Raw genomic sequence first — 22,305 nt, 5'->3', positions numbered from 1 at the left:
GAATTACAGGTGTCACCATCCCTGCTTCCCAGAAATAGAAACCAAGGCTCAGCAGCCAGGGACCTGGGCCTGGTCTCGCAGCCCCAAGACACCCCGCCCAGGAGGCCACGGAGGGGGCAGCACACTCTGCTAGGCTGGTCCTCTAACCCGTACGTTGGTCAAGTTTTAAAAGTCACATGGATTTACACTGCACTTGGTTACAGGCAGCTGTGCAGAAGGTGGGAGAAACAGCAAAGGCCAGAGCACAGACACACGCACGTACTGAGCTTGTCCAGCAGCTCCTGCAGGGTCTGCAGCCACAGGTGACACAGCGGCTCCTCAGCACAGCAGAAGGTCACCTGTGCCCACTTCCAGCGGTGGCGTCGGGCTCTCTTCACACAGTGCACTGCAGAGACAGACCGGGCGGCAGGTCAGGGCACAGTCCGCACCCCGCGCCCCTCCCGCCTCCTGCTGACCCAGGGACTTCCCAGGCATTAGGAGAAAGACCTATTTCTCAGTTCTTTTAACCAATGTTTAAAAAAACAAAACAAAAAACAAAGTAAGAAACCAGATGATCGAAACATCAGCTAAAAGTAGATCCTGGAAAAAAAATCATAGAAGGCAGTTTCTAAAAAATTTAAAAAAACAAAAAAAAGGAAAGAAACACTGAGCTTGTCAAACAGGTGATGAAAAGGTCGCCTTTCACTCAAATCTTTGTGAGATGAGTGAAGACAGGGAGGGATTTTGCGCCTTCACCTGTGAAAGCGAAGGGCTTCTCCATCTTTTGCCATTTCCCGCTACCGTAGTGCTTCCCACGAGTATCCGTCTCTTCCACGGTGATAATCTCTGAGATAGGCACCGAGCAGGCATCTGTAAAGACCACGTCACATGCGTCACATGCACTTCACAGAGGCCACATGAACACAGGAAGTACATTCTACGACGCTGGGACCGGTCTGCTTTAATATTCTCCTTAGGAATCCAAAAGTAAAAAAAATAAATAAATAAATAAAGCAACCATTCGTAGTTTAAAAATGCAGAACTAAATGAATTTGGAAACTCCGTGTTATCGGAAGATGGGCTGTTTTATCCCACAGTCCCCAACCTCAGAGACTGCCAACCTCTCAAATGACCCGCTCAGCTGACTCCTCGGGCCAGCTCTTGTGCTAAGTTTGGGGGAAGGTGTTCAAGACGCAGCGTCTGTCCTCAGTCTGCCTCGGGGATCCAAGCGGGAAGGAAGCACACGGCGCGTCCCGGACGAGCAGGACCCAGGGCTGCCGGGTGTGCTCCCCACCGAGGCGGAGGCCAGGGGTGGCCAGGGGCTCTGGAAAGGCCTGGGGGGTCCGGACAGATGTGGGAGGTAAAGGCCTGCAAGGGCCTGGGGGAGGATGGTGGTCCATGTTGCGCACTGCAGGGAAACCCAGGAGGAGGCCGCCCCGTGGAGCTGCTGTGCTTGTACCCGGCTGGGGGTGGGAGCTGGCAGGTGGTAACTAAACCCGGAGCCTGGGGGGCAGGGAGCGAGACCCAGGACATCGAGCCCCCCCTGCACCGGCTGCCTCCCGGAAGCGCATCTGCGAACTGCCGTTAGGATTTACGATCTATTTTTACACAGAAGAGCGTTATAATTTGTGGTTTAGTCCCAAGTTGGCTATAAGACCTGCAATGGGGCCGAAGTGCTCTATTTTTGTAGCAGCTCATGGAAGACTCCTGCTGTGGCACTTCAGCAACTCCATTTCTTCGTCGTTTTGAAGTCACTGCCTGCGGAGGCCAAGTTCTAAGACGGGGAAGGAAGCATGCCGATGGCCCTGGCCTTAACGGGCCTCGATGGGCCAGGAGGGTGGTCCCGCCGGGCCAGATGTGGCCAGGTCAGGGGAAGAGAGCCTTTTGCAGAGGAACCAGAAGTGGGCCTCGGAGGGCGGCGTGGGCTCTGATGCACCAGGCGTCTGTGGCCAGGGTGGCTCAGGGCCCTGCTGTTGGGCACCCTGCCCTCAGCCAAGCCTCTCACCGCGGCCTCCCTCCTGGGCGCCTGTCCTCTCGCTCCCTCCTGAGCACCCATCTTCTCCCTCCCTCCTGGGCGCCCATCTACCCGCCCCCCCCCCAACCCCACTGCTGCCAGCCCCGCAGGCTCCCTGCCACCAGCTCCCATCCCACAGCCTCCTCAATCCTGGGGGTGCTGGCCTGCCTCCTTTGAGCCCCCCAAGTCCACACCAATGTATCCTGGCACCCCTCCTCCCCCTGTCCCAGCCTCCTGCAGGAGGAGCCAGGTGTCTGTCCGCCTGGGTGGCAGGCCAGGCTCACCGCAGGGATGGTTCAGGAGCGCGGTGGGAGGAGTCAGGGATCCACCACTTACGATCAAACACTCACAGGGAGATCTCGGAGATCTCAGACGGCGGAGAATAGGCGTCAGGATCCCCCAGGCCCCCGGGGGGTCACTACCACACTTGGGCCTGCCTGATGAGAAACAGTGGAGACGATATTACAATAACTAGGAGGGCTGCGCTTCTCAGGACTCACACGGTGCGGCTTAAGAAACCGTGTAAGAGGTGAAGACAACAGTCACACCTGACTCACAGGATAACCCACCTGAGAGACAGTCTGCACGTTAATAATTCCTACCTGTGCTAGCTGGCCTGACAGCCTCCAAACCGAAGGGGGACACGTGAGATGTCCCGATGCCACCCCCGCCTGCTGTGCCAGTGCCCGAGCGCCCCCAGGTGGTCCCCTGAATCCGTTTCATCGCACACAGCCGTGAGGGGACTAGGCCTCTGGAACCCCTGCAGCCTCCGCTCACTCGGGTACTCCCCGGGCACCGGACCCCGTCCCCGCCGCGGACCCAGTCCCGCCTGCCCACACCTTCCGGGGGAAACTGTCACAGAGGGAGCACATCGAGCTGATGTCGGGGTGACAGTGCAGGGCTGGACGCGGTGGGGATGGGCTCAGGGTCAGGGCAGGGACTGGAGTAGGGCCAGATGCTGCTCAGAAGGTGTCCTGGCCAAGAAGCAGGAGCCCAGGGAAGGACCGGGATGGAAGGCCGGGACGGAGGGACGGAGGGACGGAGGGACGCAGGCCCGGGGAAGCCTCCACCGGTGAGCGGGAGCTCAGAGGCTCTGGGCGGAGGGAGGCCTGGTCTGCCTCAGTCTGCCCCTGGGTAACTGAAATGTAGGGGACAGGACGGGACGAGGGACAAGACACAGGGAGGGGCTCTGGGGCGAACCTCTGCGGCTCCCGCTCCCTTCAGCCTACACCAGCCCTCGCTGGTCCTCGGGTGAGACAAGACCAGCGTGTGCAAGCAGGACGTACTATTCCACACGCGCATCACTTCCCATGGAGCACGTATGCGGGAAGACACAGAACCGGCCTCTCCCAAGAGGGACAGAGATCGGCAGGGAGGGGAAAACCCCTCTCCCTGAGGACTGGCAGGAACAGAGTGCAGGGCCCGGCCTGGGGCTGCCCCTTGCAGGAGCACAGGAAGCAGGGCTTGCTGGATGGGGACGCGGACGGGGATGCGGATGGGGACGCGGAGGGGGCTCAGCTGGCCGGGGGTGGGGAAGCACCTGAGCCACTGGCTGAGCCTGCATTTCACGACCATGCATGCGGATGATGGTGTCACGCTAACACGGATCTCAGGAAGTTACCTAAGGTCGGGGGTCAGAGAGGTCCTCCCCTCTGTCCCCCTCATCTGCGCTCAGTGGAGGACCAGCCTCCAGGGCCCGGGCACTCATTTCCTCTTCGGTTCACTGCACATGTGCAGCTCATGAGCAGGAGGCCCTCTTCCTCCAAACTCCCATCTCTAGGAGGCAAAGAGCTCCACCGAGAACGAGGAGACGCCCGCAAGGCCCGCAGGACACAGAGCGTCCCCCACTTCCCCCAGTCTGCTCCGAGGGGGGCCCGGGGGGAATCACAGCGGCCCCGTGCGGGCAGCCTCCACCTGCTGGACACGCTGAGCGTTAGCCCTGGACCGGGAAACAGAGGGATGCCTTGCAAAGAGTTAACGGTCGGGACCAGGTGGGGGGCACATTCACTTCTACCCGAGATTAGCCTAGCGTCTCTAGAGTTTGCCTGCATTTTGCCTCGTCTCGCACTGCACAAGAGGCTAGAACAAAAAAGAACCGTCTGTAAAAGAGCAGGTGGTGAGAAGAGAAGTCAGAGGTCCTGCCTTGAGCAAAGGTCACTTCCAGGCCGGAGCGGACCTGGCTGGCGGCCAAGTCGTTGGTAGCAACACACCCCGGCGGGACCAGCCAGGCAAGGGCGTGGGGGCCCAGGGCTCAGGCTGGCCCACCCTCCAGCCCAGCCGCCCCCCAGCCCCCCATCAGGGGCATAGTCCTGCCTGACCCGGGCCTGTGACGCCCCGAGCACCCCTTGGGTAGACTCACCCCCGATCTTACTCCTCATCACCGCATCCTTCGAGCTGATCGCGGCCCCAGAGCAGTGGCCCAGGCTCACGGGAGTCACCTCTCACCTTATAAAAGTAACCCCCTGACACCTCCTCCTGAAAGCTCTCTAGGGAAGCAGGCTTCTGGGATTGGCAGGTACCCCCACGGACACGACGAGGCTGGAAGCCACAAAGCTTCCTGCGCCCAGGGCCTTCAGGCACCTCTCCTGCTGCGGCCGTCCGGCCACTGCTGGATCTGAGCAGCACCCGGGGCTCCCTCACAAATGCCCAGGGCACCCCCAACATTGCAGGCGTTGGCCAGGGTCTCCTGGGGGCACCGGCCCCAGTAGAGAACCACCGCTCTGGGGCATCACTTAGCGACCTGTTGTTTAAACAGAAAACACAGAAGGAAACTAAGGCCACTCCCGGGGGTGCGGAGGAAAGGCAGGCCCCCCCAGTACCCTCCCACATCGGAGACCCCCAGGTCCCAGGTACACGTGTGCCTGTCCCACGGGTGCCTCATGCCCAACCTGCTAAATCCAAACCCAGGGGACCCCTGGGTGGCTCAGTGGTTTTGCACCTGCTATCAGCCCAGGGCGTGACCCCGGGGTCCCGGGATCGAGTCCCACGTCAGGCTCCCCACAGGGAGCCTGTTTCTCCCTCTGCCTATATCTCTGCCTCTCTCTTCTGTGTCTCTCATGAATAAATAATATCTTTTTTTTTTTTTGGATTTTATTTATTTATTGAGACACACAGAGAGAGAGAGAGAGAGAGAGAGAGAGAGAGAGGCAGAGACACAGGCAGAGGGAGAAGCAGGCTCCACGCAGGGAACCCAACGTGGGACTCGATCCCAGGTCTCCAGGATCACACCCCGGGCCACAGTCGGCACCAAACCGCTGCGCCACCGGGGCTGCCCGAATAAATAAAATCTTAAAAAAAAAAATCCAAACCCATCCTTTCTAGTGTGCTGCCCCTTTCCAGAGACATCCTTCCCTGCAGCATCTGCCCACCATCCTCCCAGGAGCCCTGCCTGACTTCTTCCCTCCACCCCCAGCCCGACCCCACCCCCCACCGTGCACCCCTCGTCCCTCCCCCTCTCCCAGTGCACGCAGAGGCAAATGTGTCACAATCTTTCGTGGCCTCTCCCACTGTGCTGGGAGGTGCCTGGATGGTGCTGGGACACCCTGCTGCTCACCACACAGGTTGGCAACACCCCAGGCTGGGGGGCAGCTTCGGAGCCCTTCCCACCACCCACCTCCCGGCAAAGCATTGCAGGAGCCTGGGGTGCGGGCCCCAGAGCGCTGTCCCCGCTCCCCCCGCGGCCTTCCCGTCTCATCCCCGTGCCCTGCACGACCGCCCTCATACAGCAAACACTCTAAACTTCTGTTTGAGTAAATAAGCACAGATGCCCCCAACGGAACTTCAAGATTTTCATCCCAAGTTCAGCCAAATTCTAAAACAGCCTTGTAGAGATTCACGATGTCACTGGTACCGTTTACAAAGCCTCTCTACGATGCTGAACCACTACGCTAAAATGACCTTTCTATTGGTGATTCTAAGAACTCCTGAGACGGTGGTGACGCCACCCCTGAAACAGGACGGAAGTTGTGACCTAACCCGGCTGCTGGGGCCACAGCCACCCTGAGAGGGGAGCACTGGAAAGCCAGCATGTCCCAGCTCAGGGAGCCCTGCCTTGAATGGGGTGCATGGGGGGGTCCTCCAGACAAGATGAGAGAGGACGACGAAGCATCACACATCCCGATGCCACCTGACACCCTCTGAGCTGCCGCGTGCCGACAGATCGCTCTGCCAATTCTTCCCCGGCTCCTCGCTCGTGGGAACCCTCTCGGGGCTCTGGGTGTGGGTGTGTGTCTGTTGTGTGCTCACGTGTGTGCATGCAGAGCTGGGGGAGGGTCTGGGGGCCACTGCGCCCCACTGCGGGCTCCTGGAAGAGCCGGCCCCGCCACATGGTCACCTGCTCCTGCTCATCACCCTGACCTCTGACCTCCACTGTCCACCTGCTCCCCACCCTGGGGGGCGCTGGGCTGCCACACAGACCCATGACTTCTCCATAGGACACGCTGTGATTTTGGCCACCTGGTCCCACCAGCCCCGCTCTGTCCCCTCACCTCACTCCAGCTCCCCAGGCCCCCCGGCCTTGGCTGACCTCCTCGCTTCAGACGGTGACAGAATGTTCACAAAACCATCAAGAAATCTGACTCACTCGCGATGGCTTTGACCATAACTCGTATCAATATAATTTCCTGGGATCCCTGGGTGGCGCAGCGGTTTGGTGTCTCCCTTTGGCCCAGGGTGCGATCCTGGAGACCTGGGATCGAATCCCACGTCGGGCTCCCGGTGCATGGAGCCTGCTTCTCCCTCTGCCTGTGTCTCTGCCTCTCTCTCTCTCTGTGTGTGACTATCATAAATAAATAAAAATTAAAAAATATATATACGTATAATTTCCTGTGTCCTCAAACTGAATTTCCCAAGAATATGTCACTACACAACCAGACAAAAAAAGTTTTAAACAAGGGACACGCTGTCCGGGCACGCTCCCCGGGAGCCGGGCACCTGCTGGGGACGCCGGAGCTCAGGGCCGCCACGCAGCAACTCAAAAGCCGGCATCTGAAAAGACGCCTACGACCTGCCGGGCGAGTCAGCGGAGCTGCGAGAACGTGCGTTCCCTCCCGGGCTTGGCCCAACCGACACCGGTCGGGCTTCGATATTTAAGAAAACCTTTCACCCCAAGGGCCCACAAACAGCGCACCGGGCGGCCCCACGCGCGTCGGGAGGCCGCGCCGGCTGGCTCCGGGCTCACCTTCACCTGGTGGCTCCCCCGGCCATGCCCTCGGGGACACGCAGCCCTCCCTCTGGCTGCTCTTTCTCTTCACCTGGCTACGGTTTCCACGACTCCTGGTCTTGAAAAGGCCTGACTTGGAATCCAGCGCAGAAATACGGTGTCACCCCCTTCCCAGGCACCGAAGCCCGGAGAACAGCTGTTCAGGCCCAGCTGGCCATCAACACAGACCCGGGAGACGCGCTGCTCGGATGGACGACACTCCCGCCGTGGATCGGCACGGTCATGTCCAGGGTCAGGTACGGGCAAGGGAGGGCCCAAGTGCAAGAAGGGCCGCCTGCGTTCAAAGGGGACGCCGGGGCGGTGTGGTGGCAGGTCATGGCACCCAGACGATCGCCGCGGGCCGGGGGCGAACAGACAGCAGGACAACGGGGCCGGGGGAGAGCACAGGGTGGGAGGACACCCAGGTCGGCGGTGAGCCTTTCTTCCTTTCCTTCCCCTGCCCGCGACAGGAACCTGCCTCCCGTCCTGGCGCTGTCACCATGCGGGCAACGCGTCTAGCTTAGGGCAACGGAGTTGAAGCTTAGAATTGAAATTTTAAGGAGTGTCCACGTTTGCGATGCTGTAAAAACTAAGCAAATGCAAAGTAAAGAAAAATACAGAAGAGGCACATTTTCAACCAAATTGGAAAAAGAAAACCATACATTTTCAATACTCGATATTTTTATTTTACACCGTTAAACATTTTATAAACTGATCTCAAATGCGACACTCACTCTGACCGCTCCTCTCCCCTGATGATAAATTCCACCATGTGTCCAATGCACTATGGATCCCAAAGTAGTGCGGAATGAATTTATCAGGTGCCGCCGGGGACGTGCAGCCCCTACATGACCTGCTGGCGTGTAAAGGAAGTTCTAGCCACAGTCACATGGAGCCCACTGCCACCCCTCAGACACACTAGCAAACACCCACGTGCATACTGCACATCCCACCAGACACACACACAACACCAGGCACACACACACCACATACACCCCCACATACACATGCGTACCCGCTACCTGCCTCACCCAGGGTCTCCTCCTTCCCAGCCTCCTCCTCAGCACACGGGCCCCCTCTGTGATCACAGTGTGCACACACACACATGCACACATGTCGTCATTTTTCTGCCTCCCTGCTAGGTCCCAGCTCCCTGAGGACGGCTCTGCCTGTGGTGTCCAGGGCCGCCTGTGTGTCCTCAGGGGGCCCCACGTGCTCACACCGTGTAAAGCTGATGCGCTGGCTCTATGCTGGGAGCGTGGTGAGAGCAGCAAGCCTGGCCCTGGTGAGTGCAGGTCTGTGCTACATCTACATCTGTAAGTGCGTACAATCCTCACGACAACTCCAGGGTAAGTAGGATCCTCGCTGTACAGACGGATTCAACAGGAGACTTCACACGCCTCCAATCTCTGGGAAGTCAGAGACCTCACCCAGGCCACCGACAGTGAGCAGCAGGCCCAGGACCAGCTCTGGCCCATCGGCCAAAACATACTCCTCTCAGGCGTCCCCGTTCTGCCTGCACCTGGTCCCAAAGGGCCCACCTCAATGCCAGGGCCCGAGACAGGCCACGGGCAGTGCGCAGGAACAGCCACAAACCGTACAGCAAACTGTGTGCACTTGCACGCATATCTTTAATTTTGAAGGACTTCCACTTTCATTTGTATGGATCTCCTTATAAATACTATAGCAGGGCAGGTCATTTTGTTAGGTTTTGCTCATTTTATAAATAATTCTTAGATTGTGGCTCACATGAGCCAGAAGGCGCTGGCTGCCCCAGCCTCACCCACTCTGCCCATCAGACCTCAGACGGACGGAGACACACCTCTGTGTGTTTAAGCTCATCATGACGTCTTCTAATAACAATAAAGCAATCCATTTTAAGGGTCACTGGTACTGGTTCAAACATTACAACTGAGAAACATGTTCTCATATAACAAAGTCCTTTCTAAAAATGGAATGAAATGTTGCCGCCAAATCTCAGCTCAAAGTTTAAGCGCTTTACTGACAACAGGTACAGCTCCCTGTGCTTCCCTTCGTGAGGAGGGTGATTTGTGTTGAGAGGCAGTTAACCCTCCAGCAAAGGTGAGGACCAAATGTCCACCACATCCCAGGAAAGTCACAGGCGACGCCAGTGAGACCACCAGCTCTGCAGCTATCTGGACACACCCACCCAGGGGCAATGGCAAGGGCCATGCCTTCTGTTGTGTCCCTTGTTGGGTCTGTTCTGTATGCCCTGCCCTCAGTCCCCATCATGACCTGCTCAGGTGAATTCCCTTCACAATCATGACTCAGTTGAGAAACAGTGTCTGCTGTCAATCAGCTTTACCGCTCCCAGTTCCGGGATGACCCTGAGTGCACACATGGGCCACGCATCCAAGGGGAGAGGGACTTCCTATGTGTCATGAGGGTGGCACGTGTGTGTGAGTATACACACACACACACACACACACACACACACAAATGGGGTGGCATCAAGATAGTCGGAGCATGCCCCTCTCCAAGGCTCCCCCGCAGACACCCAGGAGGCCTGACACTGGACCAGAACAAAAGCAAGTTCACAATCAAGGGCACGGCTCTGTTCCACGACACTGTGTCAAATACCAGGGCCCTGTGCAGGAAGGAGCAGATGGGACAGGCCAGGAGTGGGCCACAACACAATGGTGTGGCCTGACATGCTGGGTCAAAGTCTGAGCCTTCTGTGTGCTCAGGAGGCAGGTGATGGTGAGAAAAAAAGACAACAGAGATTTAAAAACATGATTCAACCATATGTAATCTAAACTTACTTCAAATCTAACAATGGAACAAGTAGAGAGTAAAAGGATGAAAAAGACATGTCACACAAACATTAATCAAAAGAAAGCAGGAGTTGGGGCACCTGGGTGGCTCAGCTGGTTAAAAGTCCAATTCTTGATTTCAGCTCAGGTCATAATCTCAGGGTCATGAGATCAAGCTCCACATCAGGCTCTGCACGCAGCTCAGAGTCTACTGGAGACTCTTTCTCTCCTTCTCCTTCTGCCCCTCCCCCTCCACTCATGCATGTGTGTGCTCTCTCTCTGAAAGCAAACATGCAAGAAAGCAACCAAGCAAGCAGGCTGGCAGGAGTGGCTTGTTAACAGATAATGTAGACCTCAGAACAAAGAAAACTACCACAGAGATGGATATTACATAATGAAAAAGCATCAACTCCAAATGAAGAGATAGCAATCCTGAACATGTATGCATCAAACAACAGAGCAGGAAAATACATAAAGCCAAAATTTATTTTTTTTAAAGATTTTATTTATTTATTCATGAGACACACAGAGAGAGAGGCAGAGACACAGGTAGAGAGAGGAGAAGCAGGCTCCCTGCAAGGAGCCCGATGCGGGACTCGATCCCAGGACTCCAGGATCACACCCTGGGCCAAAGGCAGACGCTCAACCACTGAGCCACCCAGGCGTCCCTAAAGCCAAAATTTATACAACTACAAGGCAAGGCAAAATAGAGAAGTCCACAATTATAGTTGGAGACTTCAACAATCATTAGAACAGCTAGACAGATCAGCAAGGATATTAAGAACCAACACGATCATCAACCAACAGGAGCCATCACATTTCTCCGACAACAGCAGAATACACACTCTACCAGGTGCCTATGGAACATACACCACCACAGGCCACATCACTCCAATGCATTCCTCTTATTATTAAGTTACTTCACGCTTTGGGGGATGTAGGCAGATTTGTGTGAAAACTGGTCAGAGAGAAAGGAACTGGTCCAATTCTGATGCCTGAGCCCAATCTGCAAATGGATATGCTCTTCCTCAGAGGGAACGTGAGCTTTCTGCTTACACACCAGTGCATGATGGGACCAGAACCCAAATGGGTGTGTTTCCTAAATTGCAGTATTGTTTTTTCCAGATGACCAGATTTGTTTGCTTGCCTGTTTTGAAGGTCAAAATATTTTTAGTCATCTGGATTAGCTGCTTTTACAATACATCACATGGTTATTCCCTCTCTACAAATGATGATTTAGAGCAGGGTCAGCAAGCTGCAGGCCAAATCCAGCCAGCTGTCTGCTTTTATAAATAAAGTTTTATTGGCACACAGCCACATGAGTTCATTTATATACTGCCTGTAGCTGCTTTTGTGCTAAAACAGCAGAGCTGAAGAATTGTGACCCACAAAGCCTAAAACATTTGTTATCAAGCCCTTTAAGAAAATGTTTGCGGGCATGTTTTAGAGTAACAAAACTTAACCTTGAATGACCTCAGAAAAATTACAATTTTTCTGAGCATGTTCGGCTACTGCTAAATCAGGGAATCTGATAATAATGGTGGCAAGCGCCTGAGGAGACGCCACAGGAGTGTCTGCTGTTTTACGACATCTGCTAAGACCAGGCTGTGTGCCTCTTCCTACAGGGGCGCTTACCCAAATCTGGAGATTCTATTCTTTTCTGAAAAAGGTAGATAGGATTGCCATTTATTCCCTGTGGCGATACACTGAGATTCCTCTCTACCCGAGCGTGCAGGTCATAGCTTTATGTCATCTGCCTGCATTACTTGTGGTTTCAGAACAGGGCACAAACAGGACTTCTGCAGCGTATACCAGGTGGGCATTTGGCACGTGGCACTTTAGGGTTTGAGGTGTTACCCTTCAGGATTGTGGAGAATTTGTTGGCTTTGTACAATTTCTTCCGCTTCCTAATTACTCCCCGTGGTTTCAAACCCACTCCCCTTTCAGAGAAAAGCAAGGGTGTTTAACAGCAAAAACCCAGCAAGAGATTCCTGGGAGCCCCTCTCCCACCTCTCCCTGCAGGGGCTGTGGGAGCACAATGCCCGCAGGCCCTCTCCCCTGCTGCTTGGCCAGGGGGTGTGGGGGGCTCCTAGAGAAAGGGATGAACTGACACTGGATTCTGCTCTCCCAAGAGAATGCAGGGTAGAGAAGACAAAAACATTCTAAAATTTAATTTAAGGGCAGCCTGGGTGGCTCAGCAGTTTAGCGCCGCCTGCAGCCCAGGGCCTGATCCTGGAGACCCGGGATCGAGTCCCACATCGGGCTCCCTGCCTGGAGCCTGCTTCTCCCTCTGCCTGCGTCTCTCCCTCCCTCCTTCTGTGTTTCTCATGAATAAATAAATCTTAAAAAAAAATTTAATTTCAAAAGCAAAACTCACAACGTAAAGCACAGAGCAATAACTAGCAGAGAGGTGCAAACAGAGCCATACAAAACGCAAAAGACAAAGTCTGCTGAAGGGCAAAGTACTAGCAGGGCTGGGCCTGGAAGGAGGGTAGGATTCGAACCCGGGAACAGGAGAGTCTGGCACAGAAGCGGGGCTGAATCGGAAGGTGGCAGGTCGGGCAGGTACCATGGGGCCAGCTCAGGGAGGCGGAGTGCAAGCCAGGCACCCGCAACAGGACGCCCCCGGGGCAGCGAGTGGCGCCTGCAGAACTCTCCAGCAGAGCATCAGTACAGCTGCGCCCAGCGCTGCCCGCTCAGGCCCCTTCCTTAGAGGGGTTCAAGGTGCTTCCCAGACTTCTGACCCCACCACCTGGGGTTCAAGCATCACAGGAGCCTTCTAATGAGGTGACACAGTGGGCAAGAAAGATGCAAAGGAGAGGCCGGGGCGGGAGGCGGCAGGAGGCATCTGAAGCCGCGTGCAGAGAAAGAGAAGCACGGGCCGTGGGAACGGGCGAGAGGAGGCGGGGGACGCAGTGGGGCAGCAGCGTGACCCCCCGGCCCGGAGCCGGGCGCGGAAGCTGCAGGGCGGCTCGAGTCGGAGATGCTGGCCGCCTCCGGCGGGGGATCAGACGTCACTGCAAACTTGGAACCAGAGCTCAGGAGCAGGTCCGGGCAGAGCAAGCATTAAGTCCACACGGGCCGGTCATGCTGACCGTGAAGTCCACGTAAGACCGTAGGGAGCCCGCCTTCCGCAGGCCCGACCTGCTCGTTCACGAAACAGCACACCCAAGCACAAAGCAACCACATCCCGTAAGAAAGTCCATGTGCACAAGCCTGCGCTGTCGGAGAAGAAAGAGAAATCGGGAGAGAAGCAAGCAAACACCATCTGCGGTGCCGGAACAAACACCAGCAAACGAACCTTCTGAACTAAGACAGTTCCTCAAGTACTAGTGTTTTCCCTGAGATTAAGGATCAGATATGAGATGGTGAGTCAAATAATAGATCCTTTTTTAAAAACAGTTTCAAAATATTCCCAGATTAATTTCCCAAAGCAGCAAAGCAGCTCGCACACCCATCGCAAGCTGCTCTGCAATTTATGCTGCTTGGTTTCAGCATCTACCCAGCCGTTCGTCACCCACCCTTGAATCCTGTTCTTCTGTGAACGGCCTGTACGTATTCTGTGCAATGGATCTTTTAAATCAAAAAAAATTTTTTTGAGAGAGAGAGAGAGAGCCTGCACACAAGAGGAGGAGAGAGGGGCAGAGGGAGAGAAAGAGAGAATCTTAATCAGGTTCTGTAGCCAGTGGTGCAGAGCCTGATGAGGCAGGCCATCCCAGGACCCCGAGGTGACCTGAGCTGATATCAAGGGCCTGAGGCTCAGCTAACAGCACCACCCAGGTGCCCCTAGATCAATTTTTATCTGTTTAAAATGTTTTTGTAATTTTAACCCTTTAACTGTCATATTTGTTGCAAATCATTCTCATTTTTTTAAAATTATAGTCTTACCAAAAAATTGTTAAGATTTTTATTTATTGGGCAGCCTGGGTGGCTCAGCAATTTAGTGCCGCCTTTGGCCCAGGGCCTGATCCTGGAGACCCGGGATCGAGTCCCACGTCGGGCTCCCTGCATGGAGCCTGCTTCTCCCTCTGCCTGTGTCTCTGCCTCTCTCTCTCTGTGTCTTTCATGAATAAATAAATAAAATCTTTAAAAAAAAAAAGATTTTTATTGAAATAATCTAGATTTTTCTTTTATTCCTTGATTCCATCCTGGTTAGTGAGGTCTTCCCACATTCCAAAATTATAAATTGTCCTCTGTTTTCTTGTACTAATTTATTCTTACATGAAAATCTTCAGGGTAGCCCGAGTGGCTCAGCAGTTTAGTGCCGCCTTCGGCCCAGGGCCTGATCCTGGAGTCTTGGGATCGAGTCCCACGTCAGGCTCCCGACATGGAGCCTGCTTCTCCCTCCTCCTGTGTCTCTGCCTCTCTCTGTGTCTCTGTGTCTCTCATGAATAAATAAAATCTTAAAAAAAAAAAAAAAAGAAAAGAAAATCTTCAACCCATCCAATTCTGATTTTGAGGAACTTTTATATCATGAATGACTAAAAAGGGCATTTGTCATATCATGTCACAAAATACTGCACAACCAAGAAAAATCATGTCTTAAGACATGCGCTTTCCTATGCCAGCTTTTGACTCCTAAACATCATCCAAGAGAAAGAAAAGCATATGCCTCCCCCCCAAGGACTTGTACACACGTGATCAGCATCCTTATTCACAGAGCCAAACACTGGAAATGTTCTCCAAGTCCATCAAGTGAATGGATAAACACACTGGTTTTCTCATACAATGCGCTATTACTCCGTGACAAGGAAGAACCAACCACAGATACACAATGAATCGCAAAAAGATTGAGACAAAGAAGGCAGAGACAAGGGCACATGCTGCATGATTGCACTTACAGGAAATCCTATTAGAGGTCAAATCCATCCCTGTTGGTGGAGCATGAGGAAGGTTCTGGGCTGACCCGAACGTCCTATATCTTGATGGGGTGATGCTTAGGTGCATAGATTTCTCAAAACTCCCCAAACTATACCCTTAAAATGTGTGCATTTTGCTGTATACAAATCATACCTCAATAAAGCTGACCTTTTTTTTTTTTTTAAGATTTTATTTGGGATGCCTGGGTGGCTCAGTGGTTGAGCATCTGCCTTTGGCTCAGGTCATGACCCCGGGGTCTCGGGATCGAGTCCTACATTGGGCTCCCCTCAGGAATCTGCTTCTCCCTCTCCCTGTGTCTCTGCCTCTGTGTGTCTCTCATGAATAAATAGATAAAATCTTTAAAAAAAAAAACAAACAGATTTTATCTATCTGTTTGAGAGTGAGCCCGTGCTGAAGGGAGGGGCAGAGGGGAAGGCACAGGCAGGCTCCCTGCTCGCTGAGCAAGGGGATGAGATGCCAGAGGAGATGAGATCGGGCTTGATCTCAGGACCTGGGATCATGACCTGAGCCAACGTCAGACGTTAAAGCTGTTTTTAAAAAGGCACGTTTCAAGTGAGTAAATAGTACCATGGAAAACATTCTGCAGTATGTTTCCCTAGCTTTTCTTTCATGTGTGTTTACATAGACAAAAACACCACATGGTATTCACTGCTAAAGGGTGAGACACAGGGTGATTTCTATGTGCCTGCTTTTCTGTGTTTTCTAGATTTTAAATGTCCTGTATGTTTTGCTTGGCACTGCACAGACAGTATCAGAGATACCCCTCATAAACACAGCAGCGCCCCGGCCAAGCAGCTCAGCACCAGGCCTGGGGCATTGGGGGTGGGGGGCTGCTGGAAGGAAGGGGAGGGTGGAGGCTGGGCAGCGGTGACCACCGCCTCCCCCAGACCCAGACACACACACGCACACACAAGCACAATCCTGCCACCCCGACCCTAACAGAAGGCCTTCAGAGTCTGAGGATGTAACCCAGACACAGCTACAGCTCGTTTCAAGTTCAGCTAGCCCGACCCACTCTGGCCCAGGACGCCTCTGCCGGGTTTCCTGTTTTCAGTGGGCCTCACTTCCGACCAGGCTGGCACCCAGGCGCACCCGCTCTCACAGCATCCTCGGGCAGGGCGGCCCTCTCGGGGACCAGAAGACTCTGCCCCTCCAATTCCTGGTCCCAGCTTGGCCCTGCAGCCCTGAGCCACATTCCCGGCACGGTGACCCACAGGGGAAAGAGCACGTGCCTGGATTAAAAACATAGCTCCCTGGTGCGTGTCTCTTGCCTCTGTGAGCAGTCAGTTCACGGTTTCCAGGTCTTGCATCTGGAAACAGAGGAGTGACGTTCTCGAGCTGAGAGAGTCAGATGCAATAACCTGGGTGGCCGCACCCCACCCAGTGCACACGGCGGCCCTGGCCCGGCTCCCTTCTCCGACCTCCGGTGACAGGCACACGCGATGCATGCCTTCGCCATCTGTCCCTGGGGAGCTAATTGAACGAAATGTCAGCAGCCCTGGCCTCTCTGGGGAGGGAACCCAGCCCTTGGCATACCCGCCAGGAAGCTCCGGATGAGCCTGCACCAAAGAGCCTGCACCAAGGAGCCTGCGAGGTGGTTTGCAAAAGCAAAACCACCACCATCTCAGGAAGGGGACTGGCAGCCGAGGCAGCAAGCAGGAGCAGGAGCAGGAGCAGGAGCAGGAGCAAGCAGACCAAAGCAGGCACTGCCACCACGCAGCGCCCAGAGCCCGATGACTGGAAACCATTAGTGGCCTGCGGAGGGTGCCCACCTGAAAGCAGGCAGGGAGGGACTTCCCACCGGGCAGCCCACAGGAGTGGGGTGTGTCCAGGGTTCAAGCGGTGCTGAGGCCCTCGGGAGGCCACACTGCCAATGGCTGACTTGGGACCCACCAAGCTCGCCTTTAGACCACGGGGGACGTGGTTACTTAAACTTTCTCCGTAGCTGGGTCGCCCTGGCTGTAAGGTATGGGAACAGCGGCTCCGCAGGGGTCGTGTGTGAACATGACACAGAACAGCAGCGTGATGGCTGCACAGAAGTGCCCCATCCTTGAGCCCAGAGATTTACAGAACAGCTCAAAGCCCTTGGGGCCAGGCCAGGCACCACTCACTGCAGCAGGAGAGGACAAGGAGGAGGAGGGGGACCCTGGTGGGTGGTGCCAGGAGGCCCAGGGGGAGGTCTGAGGCAAGGCATTTCTCCCAAAGGGACCTCAGCAAGATCACACAGGAGGAAACTCTCAGACACGCAGCTGCGGGTAGGCTCTCCTTGGACACTGCTTCTGGTGACCCCAAAGCAGGAAACCAAGCGTTGGTCCTGGGCTCCCGGCTTCCCTTGACCTTGGCCCCGCCTCCGTTTCAGCTCTGCCCACCCCTCCTCCAACCCGCTGAGCCTCACAACCTCAGCATCAGGAAGCTGTGCCCCAACTGTCCCCAAAGCGTTTAAAAGGCATCCCAAACTCTGCCCAGGAGTGACTCCTGTCCTCTGCAACAGCCACCCCCAATAATTAAAACTGTAAATCCCTGCGTTGCCCACTGTGACTTCAGCAGACTGCAAGCCTGGTGGTAGTGACCCTCACTCTCTTCAAGCAGACCCGGGGCGGGGCTAGCAGCCTCCCTACTGCACTTCCTTGCACCTCCTCTGCTCACTCTCCAGGGATCCTGCAGGAGAGCTGAGCTGGATAAAGCCCTCAGGGGCTCCGAGGACTCCCGGAGAAGTCCCACCCCAGCCGCCTGCCCTGGGATGCCCCTGGCCCCACTTCCTCTCCCCCCACCTCCCGGCCGGTCCGAGGGCTCTCGCCGTCCTACCCCCTGCACCATCTCTCTCCCGTGTGCGCGGGTTCCTCCAGGTGCCCCGTCAGATGCACCCACCTAAGGGGGCTTTCGGCTCCACCCCGCCGCGGTGTCCGCAGACCCACAAGCCTCTGCACCGCGCTCCTCTGCCTCCCTTCCAGGGAAAAGCATCCACCGTGGCAGGGGCTTTGCCACGTGCGCCCAGCCCTCCCCACCGGCGTCTGTAGAAACTTGCACGGGACGAAGGAACCAAGCGGCGCCCGCCCCCCGCCCCCGGCCCCGCGCCCGGCCGGGCTGCTCCCCGCTCCCCGCTCCCCGCTCCCCGCTCCCCGCGGCCAGCGCCGCCCTCCGCAGTCCTCCCTCCTCCTCCCCAGCAGCAAGCGGCATCGCCTTCCTCGGCCTGGGCCACCCGCGGCCAGCTGCGCAGGGAGCCCCTCCCCGGACAAAGGGGTCCCTCGGGCCGGGCGTGTCCCGCCGCTTTTACCCAGATGACACCTCTCGGAGTCGGGAGGGCTTCGACCCGCGCCCCCGGGCCACCCCACGCGGCGCCCCGCCCGCCCGCCCTCGGCTCTGGCCCCCGCGTCGGAAGCGCGTCGGAGCTCGGCTCAACCGCTCCACCGCAACCTCGCCCCGTGCCCCGTGTCGTGGGAAGGGCTCCTTGGGGGGCCGCCCGCCAGGGGACCGTCCGCGGCGCCCCGCCTCGCCCCTGCGCCCGGCCCCGGCCCCCGCCCCCCCGGGCCTCCCCCCACCCCGGGTCCTCCCCCCCGGGCCTCCCCCCTCCCCCGGGCCTCCCCCCGGCCCCACGCTCACCCGCGCCGGGCGCCCCGGCTCCGGGCCCCGGGCTCGGCCACCAGCGCAGCAGCGCCCGCGCGGGGTCGAGGCTCACGGCGCAGCGCCGCCGCTTCACCCACAGCTCGGAGCGCAGCGGCTCCGCCGCCCCCATCCCGCCGGCGCCCGCCCGCCCGCCCGCACCGCCTGCTCGGCCGCGGGGCCACGCCGAGGGGCGCGGGACCGTTAGGGCCCCCGGAGCGGGCGGCGGCGGCGGCGGCGGCGGCGGCGGCGGCGGAGGAGGAGGAGGAGGCGCGGGGCGGGCGGGGCGGGCGGGGCGCGCGGGTGGGCGGCGCTGCGTCACCCCGTACGCTGGGCGGCCGCGGGGCACCGGGAGGGGGGCGGCGCGGGGGGCGAGGAGGGGAGGGGAGGGGACCCGGGGAGGGGGGCCGGCGCGGGGCTGAGGGGGTGCGGGGCAGCGGGGCGAGGACTAGACCCCGAGCGGGGGTGGGGGGGACAGGGGGAGGGGAGGGGCGAGGAGGGGGGCGGCGCGGGGGGCGGGGAGGGGAGGGGAGGGGACCGGGGGGGGGCCGGGGGGGGGGGCCGGCACGGGGCTGAGGGGGTGCGGGGCAGCGGGGCGAGGACTAGACCCCGAGCGGGGGTGGGGGGGACAGGGGGAGGGGAGGGGCGAGGAGGGGGCCCGGCGCGGGGGGCGGGGACGAGGAGGCGATCCTGGGGCCCAGGAGCCCAGGAGCGGGCTGGGAGCGAGGAGGGGGCGGAAGGGGGGTCCGGGAGCCGCAGGGTGGGGGGCACCGAGGAGAGGCCGGCTGAGGGGATGCGATGGGGCTGGGGGTGCGAGGAGGGGGCGGCCCTCGAGGGTAGTGGCCCGCGGACCCTGGTGTCTCCTCCTGGGGGGTCTGCAGGGTGCAGGCCCAGGAGGTGGGCTCCCTTGGCCGCTGGCCTTGGGGTCCTGGGCACGGTTGCTGGGCGGGCCTGGAGCCCAGCAGCACCTCCTTGGTGGGTCCTTCTGACAGGCGGGGACAGGGTGTCCGGTCCTCAGGTGGCAGGTGGCGCAGAAGGCGGCCGGCCTGGCCCTCGGGTGGGTGAGGGGCACCTGCGTCAATTAGAACGCGTTGCCCGTGGGCGGCTTGAATTTGGGCATCGGGTTGCCTCTGGAATCCTCGGCCTCCCCGGAGCTGGGCGGCCCTGCCTTCCTCTAGGAAACAAGCTGCCCATCCTGCACAGGCACCCATAGGACGAGCCAGCCCCATTGCCCACCCCCCTAAGCCACCGCAGCTCCTCTCCTTATAGGCTGGGGAGGCAGGTGTCAGCACCCCATACTCCTGAGGGCAACAGCTTTAGGCACTGGGGATTCAGCAGGTAAGGAATGGAGCCCCCGTGGGAAGCCGGCCGTCTGGGTTTAGGGGTCCCCCTGTGCCCCCCACACCCAGGCTGAGGACAGATTACCCCTGGAGAGGCATGTCCTGCTCACAGGGAGCAGAGGCACGGTTCACAGGCTGCCATCCTTTACTGCCTCCTGGACTATGTGTCCTGCTTGGGTTGGGGGCTGCAGAGAGCAGCGGGGGGTCAGGGGGTTGCCCAGACAGTCTCTGCCCCAGGCGCTCAAGGCCAGCCTGTGAGGGACAGAGAGGAACCAACAGATGGGAGAGGGCCTGCAGGCTGGCAGGCAGGGAAGGTCTTGCTCCTAAGGGCCTGGGTTAAGTGGGGAGTGGGGGGGGTGCAGACAGCTGAACCCTCCCCTCCTGCGCAGGCCCAAGGAGTGGGAGGCGCTGCCCCAGATTCTTCTCATCAGAGGCCCAGCTCAGCCCTTCCCCATCCACAGGGAGAGCCTTCCCCGACCAGCCCGCTGAGTGGACCACGGCAGCTCACCCCTGCAGGGCTCCAGGCCTGCCCTCAGAGCTGCCGCTCCCCACCCAGCTCCAGGGGGACAGGAGCACATCTATCCCCGTAGCCCAGCGCTGAAAATAGTCCGAGTACACAGTAAGCGCTGCAGTACTTGGCACCTGAGCGCACCTGTCCTCGATTCATCAATGAAGAAGCTGCAACTCTGGGGAACTGTGTAACTTGCCTAAAGGCACAGGGCTCAGCAGTGACAGAGGTCCGCCTGCAGAGGCCCAAGGGAGCCACGTGCCTCACTCTCCACTCTCCCTACCCAGCCCTGCTTCTCCTCGGCTCCTCCTGCAGGAGCCTTCCCTGCAGATGGCAGAAGGGCGGGCCCCGTGCCAGTGTTTGGCACCGTGTAGCCACAAATACAGGTCTTGTCCTGCCAGCTCCCTGTGATTCACCCCTCACCAGGAGCCCAGCCCCTGTTCAGGCCAGGTGCAGGGGGAGAGGGGAGCGCGGGAGGTGAGGTGTGAGTCCGAGCCGCACCCTTGGGCAAGCCAGCCCTGATCTCCAGCCCAGTGGGGTGGGCAAAGGAAGGCTGGCCCTGCCTTCCTCCCACGGCTGCTGCTCTGAGGCTCAGGAAATGTGGGAATGAAACTTCGTTGGAAGCCTTGACACTGCAGCACAAGAAGGATGGCAGGAAAGTGTGGGTGGGTGGGCAGGGCCTCAGAAATGCCAGCCTCCGCGCCAGGGCCGCCTCCCGTAGCTTCCCTGGCCTAGGCTCCTTCTGCCCCTCCCAGGTTATCCATTTCGAGGTCCTCTAATGTTGCATGGCAGCTCCTAAAGGCCTGTAGTCAGGATGGGAACCTAGAGAGGACTCAGGACCCACCTCTGTGGGGGAGACCATAGCATCAACTGCAAAGCACTGATGGGGCCCCAAGAAGGGACCTCAGGTGTCACTGTCCTTGGAGACAGGGACTACAGAGGCGTAAGGTAGAATGAGGCCAGAGGGGCGGGCTGTCACCCCATCTGACCCTGTGCTTAGGAGAGGAAATTTGGACATACAGATGGGGATCTCACACACAGAGGGTCAGGCCTGTGAGGAGGCAGGGAGAGGGTGGCAAGCCTCCAAGCCAAGGAGAGAGGCCCCGGAGGAGCCCAGCGTGCCAGCGCCTTGATCGTGCATGCCTGGCCTCCCAACTGGAACTATCAGAAAATGAGTGTCTCCTGTTTAAGCCTCCAGGTGTGTGGTGGTTTGCAGCCCCGTGGAGTGGCCTTCCTCACCTGCGGGGCCTGTAGTTCTGGGTCTGGCCACTTTAGGACCCCCTCCTGCTCAGGGAAGGAAGGAAATGAAGTGAAGGCCAAGTTGTCAGACATGTCCTTCCTGCCGCTGGCTGCGTGGGGAGAGGGGTGGGGGGGGAGAGGTGTCAAACCCTGTGTGAGGGCCACAGGCCCAGTGCTCTGAGCACAGTGCTGGGGCCCCAGAGCCGCTGCCAAGCCCCTGCCATGTGCCCGATGCTGGTGGGGCCCCGGGGGCTAGTTGTGAAGGCAACCAGCAGAACAGCCAACAGGAACCTCCAAAAGGCCAGGGCGACCCAGCCCTCTGTGTTCAGGCTGAGCCCCCAGCTCCCCTGATGCTTCCTCACTCACCTCTGTCCTGGCAGGCCTGACTTTCCAATGCTGGGCTGTGGCCCAATGCCCTTTCCATAACGTCTGCCTGGGACATTATGCCTCCACTCTGCTTCTCCTTCACCCCCAGCCCTCCCTTGATGTCACTGAAGCCTTCAGGAACTCACCCCATGAGGCTGCCACTCAGGCTGCCCCCTGGATGGCCCCAGGTCCACCTGTGGTCCTGCAGAACAGTGTAGATTCCCCCAGCCTGACCCTGGCCGGGAGTGTGCACAGCTGGCCCCAGCCCTCCACAGGGGCTAGACACGCCCTGGGTGCTGGGAGGCCAGAGAGCATGGACTAGCCAGCAGCGTGGAGCTCTGGTCCATCAGATTCTGCATGGCCACCTGCCCCTGTCCCATGTCCAGGCTGCAGGTATGGGCTTC

The 22,305-nt window shown here is 58.1% G+C and overlaps 1 protein-coding gene across 1 annotated transcript in view; it reads right to left on the bottom strand.

The window, feature by feature from the left end:
- Positions 1 to 18,695, bottom strand: part of CERK (ceramide kinase) — a 41,771-nt gene extending 23,076 nt beyond the window's left edge. Inside the window, exons 1-3 of the mRNA XM_077914078.1 lie at positions 18,449 to 18,695; positions 736 to 849; positions 263 to 385 (exon numbers count right to left, since the gene is read on the bottom strand). Coding sequence (XP_077770204.1) covers positions 263 to 385; positions 736 to 849; positions 18,449 to 18,581 — 370 coding nt within the window. The 5' untranslated portion in view covers positions 18,582 to 18,695. The remainder of the gene's footprint in view (positions 1 to 262; positions 386 to 735; positions 850 to 18,448) is intronic.
- Positions 18,696 to 22,305: the final 3,610 nt, after the last annotated feature.

Source organism: Canis aureus, chromosome 11 (assembly GCF_053574225.1).
Source record: "Canis aureus isolate CA01 chromosome 11, VMU_Caureus_v.1.0, whole genome shotgun sequence".
In the NCBI taxonomy this organism is placed as follows: Eukaryota; Metazoa; Chordata; class Mammalia; order Carnivora; family Canidae; genus Canis; species Canis aureus.
This window is presented reverse-complemented; position numbering and strand designations above follow the sequence as displayed.